General features: G+C 36.9%; 1 protein-coding gene across 1 annotated transcript in view; it reads right to left on the minus strand.

Annotated features, from left to right (window-relative positions):
- Positions 1-238: 238 nt before the first annotated feature.
- The window catches only part of MYBPC1 (myosin binding protein C1), a 54,650-nt gene continuing 41,273 nt past the window's right edge, over positions 239-13,615 (minus strand). Inside the window, exons 24-29 of the mRNA XM_074825823.1 lie at positions 13,249-13,388; positions 11,909-12,068; positions 10,620-10,756; positions 9,541-9,727; positions 3,230-3,269; positions 239-976 (exon numbers count right to left, since the gene is read on the minus strand). Coding sequence (XP_074681924.1) covers positions 3,259-3,269; positions 9,541-9,727; positions 10,620-10,756; positions 11,909-12,068; positions 13,249-13,388 — 635 coding nt within the window. The 3' untranslated portion in view covers positions 239-976; positions 3,230-3,258. The remainder of the gene's footprint in view (positions 977-3,229; positions 3,270-9,540; positions 9,728-10,619; positions 10,757-11,908; positions 12,069-13,248; positions 13,389-13,615) is intronic.

Consider the following 13,615-nt stretch of genomic DNA (forward strand, 5'->3'; position numbering starts at 1 on the left):
TGGCATTTATAATATTTAAAATATTGAAGACATACGGATACAAAATTGCATGTATCTATAGCATTTATTTTCACTCACATTCTGTGTCATGTACCTTAAAGTGTAGGTGACTGCTGATACTGGTTTTCCTTCAGTGTGGTGGGCTCAGGTTCCTGCTTTACAGTATGTGGAAATTAAATGAGAAATGTGGTAAGATGAGACAGAAAAAAACCTAAGAACATAGTAAACAAGAACTTGATAGATCTTAAACACTTCATATTTATTGTACATTAAATAAACCAATTTCAGTTCAGTTGAGAGACTGATGAGTTGGATTTAAGAAATCAAAACTTCTAAAGGAAGATATGTTCAACTTAAATGATCGTTAAGTACATATGTATTCATTACGGTATAGTAAACCCATATTTTGTTAAACAATTCTCAGGTGAATAAGATACATTATCAAAGAGGTATGTATTCCAGGGGTCTTATTGCACAGCTACTGGCTAATCCATGTACTTTCAGTCTGAGAAAGAATGCTTTGTACCACCGAGTACAAACTGACTGCCTCCTCATGTTTATTACATGGCTTCTCCTCTTTCCTCATTAAAAAACAGAACACAATATCAAACAGAAAATAAAGCTGAACATAACGAAACGTGTGTTGTCTTCAGTTCATTTAATTTTTCAACCCCAAAGCAATCCATGCGTATTCTTTCTTTTCAGTAAGAGCAGGTAGGGAAAACAAAACAACAAATAAGAAAGAAAAAAAAAAAAAGAAAAAAAAGAAAATAAAATCCCCAATCACACGTTTCTTCTGTCATTGCAAGAACTAAAATGCTGTAATTCTGCTACCAACTTCCAGCGCAGTGGGAGGAAACACTGGGGACGGGCTCTCACTTCCCCTCAGTTTTGTCTGCCTGTACTTCACGCATATATAAATTAACGATATGCGGAGGCACTCCATCCATCAATAGTCTGAAGAGTGAAAGCCCACCTGCAAACAAGGAATAAGACAATCTTCAGGTTGAAGGTCCCTGGAGCAACAGCTTTGTACTTTATTTTCTGGTGTAAGCGACAAAGATTTAGTCAGTCCCTATTGCATACTTCATTTTGAGATGTGATAAAATATTCATCCCTGTTCAAAAGTCCAGCACAAGAATTAACCATTATTTAATGTCTGTACAATACAGAACTTTATTGTCCTCTTGCACAGGGTGAATTTCATTTCTAGGATGTCATATATTCAGTCATTTATCTCAATCCATGCAATAGTCTATGATAAGCTTCACCTCAAATAACCCTCCTGGATTTCCATCAGGCTGGGTGAATAGTCACAGATGGAATTCAGCCCAGAGGGAACAATGGAGAAAACACCTGACTATGATGAGTTGTGGGAAACATGCAGAGACATTAAAATTATTCTAGTGTTGGGTCTTATAATGTTTTATAAGCATTTAGCAAGATATTTACCATGTTGCTTGGAAATAACAGGTGGGATGACATATGTAAAAGAATCATATGAAAAAAAGCCAGGATTTTAGATATAGGTGCCTTTAGACTCCAGAGAGAGGTGATGAAAGTCAAAGCTTTCATCTCCTGAGGAAGTCTGAAGAATGATTTTGGATTCATTTTTGAATAGACCACCTTGGATCCAGGTGCTTACTCCCTGAAAGCTCTAGAGTTTTCCCAGGGCTTGAAGCTATTGGTATGTGATCTCAAAGCTGCAGGAGATCTTGCACCAATCCATAGGGCAAACTTACTCCACACTTGTGGCCAGCATCTTCCTGAGCTGCATCAGTGCGTGTCCATCCTCACAGCCCCGCTGACAAATAGGGGCCTTTTGTATTTAGCATTTCCTCCAGCCCCACCAAAACTTTGTTTCCTGTCTCTGTGAAACTAAACTTTCCCCCCCGCCCCGTTCCAGTTTTATGATGGTTGGAGTCCATATTCACTGAACAGGTATCAGAAGTACCATTTGCAGCCTTTTAGGCCTATGTGCTTTATGACTGTGGCTTAGCCGCTGTGAGTAAAAAACTGAACTAAACTTATTCTAAATTACTATTAGAAACCTGGGCTTATAAGAAAGCCATTGGAAGTACTCAATATTTTCTTTGGCATTCTGGAAGAAAGATTTTTGAGGAATATTTAATAATTTTAGCAATTCAATACAAAACACTTATTGCAGTGCTCAGAAGAACATGTATGTAGTGTAACACCAGCCAGGGCACCCCAGATCCCACTGATGTAGAAGCAGTAATTTAATACAAATAATCCAAATTAGGAGTGAAATTTCATGCCACTGAAAAAAATGTCATGGAAACTAAACACATGGATCTTTCTGTTAAATTTCATTGAAATCAAATGGCATTTGGAAGGAACAGTGGCAAAAAGATAAATATTTTGCTAAAAGCATTAGTCTGCCCTTTCTCAGAGAAGGGTGGCATTTGTTGTAAGAAAGCTACATACCATTACTATTCCTCTTACAAATCTGTATGAGCGTTCCATTCCGCAAGCTGCAAACCCACCCACTAATAACTGCACTTACCTTCTGAGCCTTTTCTGGAACACACCAAAAGCTTTAAAGCAAAAGCACATTGCCATTCTCTGAATGCTTCAGCTAAATGCAGCTGACCTGATACTTACAGATTTGTCCTGAGTACAGATTTTAGGAATTTATAACCTTTATTAACACGAGGATTATCCAGTTAAAGTGATATTAGTTACTAGTGATTATGAGACTGCACTATCTCATTTAACACTGTCATTGTTGCAGAACTGTTTGCTCCTGACCTTAGGTAGATGCACAATACAGACCAAAAAAAGCATGCTTTTTGGCATTCTTTTCAACTCATGTAGTGCAAGTTGTGATATGAATCATTCTATTTTAAATGAAATTAACTGTGGAATAAATATTTCATTTATGTAGAGAAATATTCCTGACTGTAATGCAAAATGCTCTTCTATTACTTGCATTTTATTCATGCTAGTTAATCATGCTAACTCATGCACTGTTAAAGTCTGTTGAAATGTGTGTCAAAGGTAGTGTGATGTACCACTAAGAGGAATTACCGTAACAAGCAGTTATTATAAAAATCTGGATTTATATGCATTAAAACTATCATGCTACTAATTTATAAAGAAACATTTTCATTAAGTGAAATAATGAAAATCATGCCATACTAGGCAGACATTGTATGACGTGTAACCAGACATAAGCTTCATATGCAAGAACCATATGAAAGCTTACCTTAGATGACAATATACATTCAAAAATCCTTACTGTGTAACTAAGGGAGAGAGAGAAAGAGAAGTAACAATTTAATCACAAACACAAAAGTAGAAAGAAAATGTTGAGTGAAATTATGCTTACAATTATGTCAAGATGATGTTTTAATCCTTAGTCATGTAAAATATGTAGGAATAGAAGCACATGAAGAGTAAAAGGTAGGGATCCAGTTCCACTTCAAAATTATCATTAATATGTAAAAGCTATATTAATATGTACAAGTAACTATAAATCCTGTAATTAGTCTAAAGTATAGATTGGAACCAAATTATGCAACTGACATTTATGATAAACGTTTCCAAATGTAGCTTCAAAGAAGCTAACACATATATATATATAGTATTTTCCACCAGGGGAAAAAAGCACACACATAACACTGAAGCATATATATATATATATATGTTGAAACGCTATAAGGCAAAATAATCAAGTACAGTCTAATTACATACCTGTGCACTAAAGTATGTACTTTGTCACATAACCACATTTACATTACTTAAAGCATGCTATTTACTCTATAGGAGCCCTTACCTTTAATTAAACATTTTGACTCTTTAAAACACCCATGTATATACATTTATATATGTGTATGTATATAAAAGCACTCAACTTTGTACCTATTGTAGCCTTTTAAGAAAAATATCTTAATACTTAAAAAAATACAGGAATATTATCTAGCCTGGTTTCTTAACATGTTTTAGGTTTGAAATAGAAAATTTTGATGCATAGTATACTGCGGACTGGTTTCTGGGCATCTCTGTCATTTTAAAACTGCACTGTCAATATTCTGGATTTGGCCAAGGTTACAAGCAAATACGTTTCTATAGAAAGAGCCAAATTCTCTGAATCCCACTGAACTTGAATTAAAAATAAGTTCTAGAGAAAATGAAGTAAAATTATAGGCTTGTAAGTAAAAAGTTTTCACTGATTTCAGTTGGATCAAGATTTCATCCTTAGATTCTGTAGGTTAAGCTCAGGCACGGATTATCATTCTGAGCACTAACTTGTTACTAAAGACTAATCTATAAAGAAGAATGCCTTTTAAGCACAGCAAATGACTTTATGATACTTCTGTTCTTTCAATAATTCTGCAAACTGAGAGTCATTTTTTTGAGATGCAAATTTCTATCTCATGGAAAGGTCTAAGTGTTCTGGTTAAAGGTAGTCACAGTCATTAAATAAATTCTTTATAGGTACAGATAGTTCTATGCCCAGTAGCATAGCAGAAATATGTCTAAAACCTTTGTAACTCTGATGTTAAATATCCATATTCTTGATTAGTTTGGCCTTCTTTGCTCATGTGACATAGACATTGTATGCCATGAGACACTAGCTAGTTTAATCTGAAAAAGCAAATAAATACACACTTGGCATGCAGAAAATGCGTTTGCATGTGGAAAGAGAGGAAGGGAATGAAATGGAATGTCCAGAGGAGTATGCTTATTATAAACCTGATTATTCCCCGCCAAGAAGAATGGTTCTCCTGGGTTAATTACTCCATGATATATCACTGCAGAATTAGAATATTTATAGTGGTATTTATTCGCATTTGAAATTCTTCCCAGTTGATTTTAAAACCTTTTTTGAAAATATTTCTCATACAGCATCTTTGCTATCATCAACCTATTGGGGTGATCACCAACCTTGATTTTGCTCTTAAGATAAACATTCTCCAAAAATATTTGTTTCATGATGAAAGAAGCATGGCACTTTATCTGAATCTTTTCATTGACCCCAGTGAAGCTGATAAGGAATCAGTTCCTTACTTCTTGTAATGGGAGATTTACAACCATATTTAGGGATCTACCTCAACAAACTTAGAAGATACATAAATTATTTTTTGTAGTAAGATGAATATGAAACATGTATCATGAGATTCTGTGTATCATCTTTCAAGATAGGTACATAGGTAGAGTTATTCTTTTCTCTAAGAACTATTATGTGACTTTTTACCGCATGTTTATATTTACAAAAAAAGCTATTGTACATGCAATTGTACTGAGCAGCTAATATAACTGCCATCTTTAGGTTCACTTAGCAAAACTTAAAACAGAATAATGAAGTACCATCTGAAATAACATCAGTACATGAAAACCTTTTCTTGAGGACAGAATAAGGCTTTATTATTTTTATTATTGTGTTCATAATTATCACTAAAACTTTTTCAGGAAATTAGCATTAAATTTAGTAACAACTAGGGGTTTTAATTTTACACCTAAAATAATGTAAGCAAATGGCTAAAAAAGTAGAAAATTGTAGCATACTGGTAGTATTCATAGCCAGAGTATTCATAGCTACTCAGTTGTTCAAATATTGTGCAAAATCAGAAATCCTAGACTGTTCTGTGAGTAATTCTATGACATTCCTAGGACTGAGCATATATATATATATGCATGATAAATTTCAGATCTCCAATATCGCATAAACAGATGTATAAAAGAAATTTTAGCCAACATAAAGAAAATTCACTTACTACAATATATACTGTTGCATGGCATAGAGCTCCTTAGCATGACTTACTATCCACAGATCTGTAATAACAGCACTGTAGCTAGTACATTCACCAGATGGGTAACATAGACTTGAGCCTGTTGGTCTTGTTCAGGCAACATTCAACTGTATCTCACTACACACACACACACACACACACACTGCAATCCATTTCCAGTGACTCAGAAATCCGTAAGTCTTTGCTCTGCATCAGTGTGGTGAGCAGTCATCCGAAGAGCCTTCCTAAATTAACAAACAGGCTGGGAAACTTAGGAGAATGATAATTCAACATGTAAGTCAATAGAAGACAAAATTAAGATGTAATTACATTTTTATGGTCCGGCTGTTTGATACTAATTTGCATTTGTCTGTATTATATAGCAAACCCTGAGCCTGCCCGGGTTTGCCAAGCTACAGCTGCTGTATTCACTTAATCCTATTCCCTTTGAAATCATCAGTTGAACTGCCAGTCATGTTAAGAGTGTCAGCACTGAACCCTTACAACAGCTGTCCTCTGCCTAAGCCCTACAAGTTGCTAGTCTAAGCAGTCTTCAAAAAGGAGTCTAAAGTAATGGCTAAACCTGCCAGGTTGGAGAGAGGAATCTCAGCAAGGGTGACCATTCACAGCCCAAACTGTTGGGAGCCACAATACCAGGCTTGGTGGGAGGGAGTGGGACTGCACCAGCTGATGGTGGATATGAAATTGGGTTCAGAAACCAACCATTAACTAGGGGAGGTGGGATTTAGGTTAATGAAGCAGCCCATCACATAGCTAAGAAGAGAGAAACAACACACAGCCTAGGTCGGATCCTAACGGCCTGCATTTTTCAGGACTTCTCCCAGGGGTGATGCAAAACTGAAGTACTGCTCTGAACAAGATGTCTGTGGCATAGTATTCTATTTTTTCAGTTGATCTTTTAAAGTAAATATTACTTCCTTTGAGAAGAAAGAAGGCTTTTTGAGTCTAGAAATGTCTACGCTACAAGCCTTTTGCAGTCAGGGGTTGTGAGAGCTTTTGTTTAAAAGTGGGGAAGGATGAACTAAATCTTGTCTAAAGGAAGTAATTCTTACAGCCTCATTCTCACTGTAACAAAGGTATGTTCAACTGCAACCCCAAGATAAGGTGCCAGAGAAATTGAGACTGTAGGAAGTGCTGCAACCAGCTGATAGGATGATTAGTACAACCCTCAGGACACGATGCAAAGCCCATGCATTTGTCCAAGGTTTCCTGTGGGATGAATGATTGGGGGATACTGGATCTGACTGAGGTGCTAGGGTATGTCAGCAATGTTAAGAACTGAGTCAAAATCTCAGACTCATAGAGCTGGAAGCAATCTTGAGATGTCACTTGGTGCGTATCATAATCCTATTAAGTTGTGCTGCAGTCATTCTTCTAAGCTGCTCTTAAAGGCTCTTGGTATCAAAGGCTCTATGACCTCTGCAGGAAATCTGCTCCAGTGCTTCACTGCTCTGACTGTTGTCTACCCTAAATGCTTGCTGCCATGTTGCCAGATATAATTTTTTTGTTTCAATCTTTAAGGCAGCCGTTATGGAAAGAATCAGGTGTGGATGGGACAGGTCTGGCAGCCTGTGAACATAGTGTATTATGTGCTCTCTATTTCAGAACACTACTCAGAAAACTGGACCTATAAAAGTTAAATAAACATTTGCCAGCAGAAATCATCAGGGACATCATCTCAGCTGTACCTAGTGACCACTTTAATGAACAGAATCGTAGCTTTTTTCCTAGATGTGTTACTTCTAATTGACTGAAAAAGGACCTAAGCCTTCCCAGCCTATTTCACGTATCAGTCCAGAAATGTCCATAAATGCATGAAATTGAATTCCCCATCAATATTGATCAAAGACAAAAATCTCTCCACACTTCTCTCTTAAAATCTCTACCATAAAGCAGCTTCCACTGATGGTGAACGATTTCTTGGAAACTGTTGCATATTAAAAGAAAGCCTGAATGATGACGTGTTTGTATTATGTTTCAAAACCAACAAACTAATTCATCCTGATATTCAGTGAAAAAAAGTTCCAAGATCAACAGAAGCATCTATATTTCACAACAGCTGGCAAGGGAATTATTGAAGAATAATATGCAATCCATGGCAATGTTTGGATTTTGGACTTCCTAAAATGCAGAGATATTAGTTAAATTATTTCTTATATTAAAAATGTTTCACAGTATTCTGCACATTATATGTAAAAAATTCTTTGTAAAACAAAGGACAGAAATAAACAGCTTCTTGTATTTAAAAGGTGGTATTTGGTTGTACTATGAGCAAAGTGCTGAAGACTAAAAAGTTACAACTGAATGTAAATATGCGTAAAAACTTAGGGCTTGGCGACTTTGGGAATTTAATGAAATAGGAAACTAACTTGGCCTTTCAGTATAAAAAACTAGATGAAGCAACCTTCTCAGGCAATGAAGTCTTCTGTTACACTGTTAAATAAAATTTGCTTGTGATTAAGGAAAACAATCATACTTCGAGGATGAGGACGTCACCTTTTAAACACAGTATCTTAAAAATAAATAACGAAAATTAGGAAATATATTATGCATATTTTCATTACATTAGTTAAATATTCAACTTCACAGACCAAACATTTATTGCAATGGCTTCTTGCTAGCAGATTTGAGCTGTGGGAGAAGATACATCAGAAAATACAGAAAACGGAAATTGAAATCCAAACTAAACACAATACAATCCATAAGGATATTAAATATTATGGCTTTCATTATAGACTAGCATCATGGAAATAACATAATTAAGGCCATATTCAGCTGGCCTAAATTCCCTCTAAATTCCCGAGTTAGACACTTCCTATCAGCTGGCTTTAGGCAGCTTTCCTTACTTATAACCTCAGATTATTTTTTTCAGAAATACTTAGCTTATTCCACAGTTGAAGCAAAAAGTCTTTGGTGGGAGATAGTCCAGCTAAATATGACCCCATCTTTTCCTAGGAAGTAATTTTCTGAAAAATATGGTTCTGAGATTATTCATTAGTAGTCCAATCCAAGTTCTATTGCCATTCAGGATATACCAGTCAATGCTGAACTACCTGGAATTCATAAAATTTATCTATTAATGAAACTAAAGATATGTCTTCAGTTGTAGAAGGCTAACCTACTTTGTCCTCTTTCCCTGTATTTGCAAAACCCATAGTTTTGAATACTTTGTTCTTAAAGCAAATACAGCAATTTATGTATCAACTAGATTGTGTCTTTGGGCACAATACTGCCTTTTGCTATATGATTTTGCTAACAAACTTCCTTGGAAGCAGAAGTTTGGTGTGTTTAATAAATAATTTTACAGCAGAGAAAGTCTGCCCTGGACTAATCTTTCTTCCTTCTCTCCTTTTCACCTTGCCATTTTCTTCAGAGATCTGGCTCTTATCCAAGATGATTTTCTTAAAGCTTTCCCGAATAGCTCTATGGCTGAGTTTTACTAGAGTTTCTCGGGTAAGTGGCATAGCCCCAAGAATTATAGTCTACCATTTTGTCACTTGTGAAAAAGTTCTTGCAATCACTGAAGATGTGAATCAGCATGGGGGGAAAAAAGATAATGTAACATAAGCACAGCATGTTGGTCCTTGAAAAGAAAACAAAGCAACCAATATAGTTTATTTTGTCCTAACCAAGTTGTTATTTTCATCTGGGAAAGTTAAAAAACTTGTTTGAACTCCTTTTTGCATTTGCCTTGCATACTTTTGACTCCTGTGTAGATGGTGTTCAGACAAACAGGGCATTTGTAATGTTTTAAAACCCTTACCTTTTACTTCCAGTTTGCAATCAACTTCTGCCTCTCCAAGTTGATTGACTGCGTGGCAGGTGTAAGTACCGCCATCATAGGGACTGGGTTTGCGGATCTCCAAGGTACAGACACCTTGATTGCTGAACATTCGGTACTTTGGGTCATTCATTATAATGACTTTGTTTTTCAGCCAGGTTATTTTGGGCTGTGGTAAAAACAAAAGAAAGCCCACATGTACAAACCTATGAACTTAACTGTTTTATCACTTTTTGTGATGTTCAGTTAAAGCTGAGCAATCCAGAAATGATACAAAATAAAGTAGTGATAGAAAGGAAACTGTAATTCTAAACTCAAACATAAATACAGTCTGCATCATGCATCTGTTTTTAAGCATGATTTTTCAGTGCAGCCCCTATCACATAATTAAAGTCATAAATACAAGCCTGTTATCAATATAAGACATGCTGTATAATGACAGCAAACATCTGAGCAACAGCTTTTGACATCCGATTAAGTCAATAAGAAAAGCATGTTTTTCCACAGTTATTTGCACAGTCAGAAACTGTGAAGGTGAAGAGTGAACAGCAAATGTGTTCTTAAACATTCTTGAGTTCTCCTTTTCCTCGGTCAGTTCAGTTTCTCACAAGAGAAAATAAATCACAGAAAGACACAACTCAAAAGAAACTGGAAGACGCATTGCACAGCAGGTCTGAGGACCAGTGTGGTCCCCAGAGTATTCCTGCAATGTGCTTACTTAAAGCATAATTAACTTTTTACAGAATAATTATGGTTTTAGTTTAGTAACAACTTTACTGATACATTAACTCTACAGCTGTTGTCAGTGCCAGTCCCAGTATAGCCCAGCCTTTTCCTGAGGTTCTGCTCTTTCATTGAGTTATCTGTGGATTTAGTAACTATCATAATGCCTACAACACAGGTAAATAGATCCTTTTTTGTATTCTTTAGAGCCCACACCACTCTTTTTGCCTTCAGCCTGGCTTGTGAGTGAGACAAATAATAAAAAAGTTATTACAGGTTTTATTGTCAGGTTAAACTTTCTTGTGTTTTAAGTGATGCTATTATGAGCTATGCTGTACCTTGGGGTTGCCCCGAACACTGCAGTTCAAAGTAGCGTTGTAACCAGCTACAGCAAACGTGTTGACTAGAGGCTGAGTAAACAATGGCCGTTCACTGAAGTCAAAATCGTCGTAAACTGGATATTTGTAGACTTTACCTATGAAATGAAAATAAAACATTTATAAAAAGAGTGTTGGTGTGTAGTGAAATACCCAAGTATCTTAAACAGCTACAGAGGGTCAGTTCTAATCTGCACTGCTCTAGGTACCAATGTGATTCTAGTAATTGCACTTGCATGGGAGGCTGGAAGTGAGCCTGCAAAGTGACCAGAGGCCTTCGTCATGCTATAGTGTAGATATCTGAGAGCTTCTCTTTGTTTCCTGAGTAGGTGGTATACAAAATAATTCACATTTATTCTGTGTCTTTGCATGCATGCCCTGAATGTTACGGTTCCTGACTGATGTACTGTGGGATGCCTGGCTTGACAAGGCTTGTTCACTCTGTTGCCAATTACTTTTCACAGTTTGTTCTGATTACAAACTGGCTCTGTATCTGAAAATCCATTTTTCTTTCTGCCTCATACAGTGCACTAACAATACAGATACCCAAATGGATGTAGTTTCTGTACAAGGAGAATATGGTAGTAAAATCTATTTTCTCACTGCCACTTTATCCCTGCTCTGCACTGGAGATTACCATCAATAAATCATCTTCACCCACAAACTAAGCTGGCATTTAAAACAGTTGGACAGAATGACATCTATTCCCGTGCACATGTTTACATCTTTGCTTCACTGAAACCTGATCGAAGCTCTCATACTGACTTCAGTGCAGTTTAGGCCTGATACCTGCTATCATGGCAAGGGCAAGTAAGCAGTGATGAAAATCAATTCCTATAGTCATTCTTTTGTTCATGACCCCATTTCTAAAAGAGAGGTACTTTTCTTTTTAATAATGGAAGTGGGGTCCAGTAACCTGGACCTTCAGTCCTTCAGCCTGGCTGTGTGGGTTGTACAGGTTGTCTGTCCTCTGCATCACAGCAGTCAGGTATTCCTTCCTTTCAGACAAACTGAGGTGATCTCGTTTGATTTTCTTCCTTTACACCACCTGTTTGTAGAATTTCCCTTCTGTAAAGGGGTAATTTTTTTTTAAAGTTTAAACTGACAGTTTCTGAAATGTCAGGATTTCTGACTGCAAGAATCAGAATTTGTCCAGCTCCACCTGTAGAGATATGGCCTTTACCTCTAATCACCTTCCAACCTCTGAACACACCCCTTCCCTTTTGACAAGGAATAGATAATTAGCTAACCATCCTTTGCAATCAAAGCGCTCTCTTTGGTCATTGTAGCATCCTCACTGAGGCCGCAAATGTTTTCAGAGAAGATCCGGAAGTAGTACTCATTTCCTATGACGAGCTCGTTGATGGTGGCGCTGGTGCGGTGGTAGTGCTCCATTACTGTGAACCATTCCTGAAAGGTGTAAACACAGAGAGTAAGCTGCCCTGCAACACCCTGCACCTCTCAGCCATAAAAAGTTTGAAAGAATCATCAAGCTTGTGGGAGCAAGATTTCTCTTCTAAGGGAAAGTTTATGAATTAAAAAATTGTGATGCTAACAATAATTAATGAAATGAGTGATAATGAGAATATCACAGAGCTCACTGCTGAGCAGTGAAGGCTGAATGGAAAGTGAACCCTGCTGAATTGTTACATGCTGTTAGCTGGGAGGGCTTGTTTTAGGAAATCCAATATTACAAAGGTTGTATTGTGTGAGGCAAGGCAGGCTCCTTCATTCCTAGTCCATGCTGCTGACAGAGGAGGCACTGCTGCAGATAAGTAGTACTTAAGGGGAAAGTAGTAGCATATACTAGCCTGCAGTAACATGTACTCACAAGAGACCAGTGCACTGATCTACCCCCTGTTCCACAGGTTGAGTGTTCATGAGAAATGTAATTTTATACAGGTGGTCCTCTGATATCTAAAGGCTCAGATGGGGAGGTGGGTTCTAGTGCTTTAGTCTTGCAGCAGTTACAGGACATGTAAATTCTATCCTAGCACACAATACCTAAATAACAAACTGAGGTGAAACAGGTTAATGCTAAAAATGCAATATAAAGTGCAATATGACTACAACAATGTTTTTGCTTTTCTTTACTCTGCCCTACATAGTTCTCTTGCTTTTCTAAAGATGAACTTGTGCTGAGTTCCCTGTGCCACAGTTTGGGCATCTTTAAAAGCCAAAGTGCCTTTTGAGAAAACAGTTTTCTGTAGAAGGCCAGCTGTGCCAGAATTGCAAAATTCACCACCACAGAGAATGTGGGGAAACTATGACTTGAATGATCCATGACACACTGGACACTACACACTGCTGTTGTTGCTTTTTCCTTAGCACAGTAATTTAGAGACAGGGGACCTGTCCTTTCCTTTTTAGTCCTCATCTTCAGCATCATCTGAAAACTTTTCTATTTATAGGCTTTAGATACAGTGAAAAGGAGATTTTTAGAATTTTTAGAGATGCCTTGCAGATTTTCTGAACACTGACTAATCAATGCTTTGTCCACCTACATCAATTTAAGCATATAAGACTTTTTATTTTCAAAAGGGAGAATTCATGAGTACATCAGTCTTTTAAACACCTCCTTATTACTTACCATACTCTTCTTATCTGCTTTTTGAATAGTGTACCCAGTAATGGCAGCATTGCCATCATCTTTTGGTGGCTTCCATGATAAATTTACATTCTCTCCCCAGACGTCCTCAATAGTTACAACCTCTGGTGGGCCTGGGCGATCTGTAATGAAAATATGGCAGCTGACATTTTCCACTGTTTGCTTTCTCTGTCTCTCTCTTTCTTACACACATCTTCCACTTACTTTGATTTCTCTCTCTCTTTTTTACAATACGCACATGCCAAAAGCAACATCAAAAGAAAGCTGAGGTTCCAAAATAAAACTTATTAAAGTTAAGATGTGTTAGAATTATGAAAAACTTAACTTGACCACTTTGTGAGTATGGTTT

The sequence above is a fragment of the Strix aluco genome, chromosome 5 (assembly GCF_031877795.1).
Source record: "Strix aluco isolate bStrAlu1 chromosome 5, bStrAlu1.hap1, whole genome shotgun sequence".
Taxonomy (NCBI): Eukaryota; Metazoa; Chordata; class Aves; order Strigiformes; family Strigidae; genus Strix; species Strix aluco.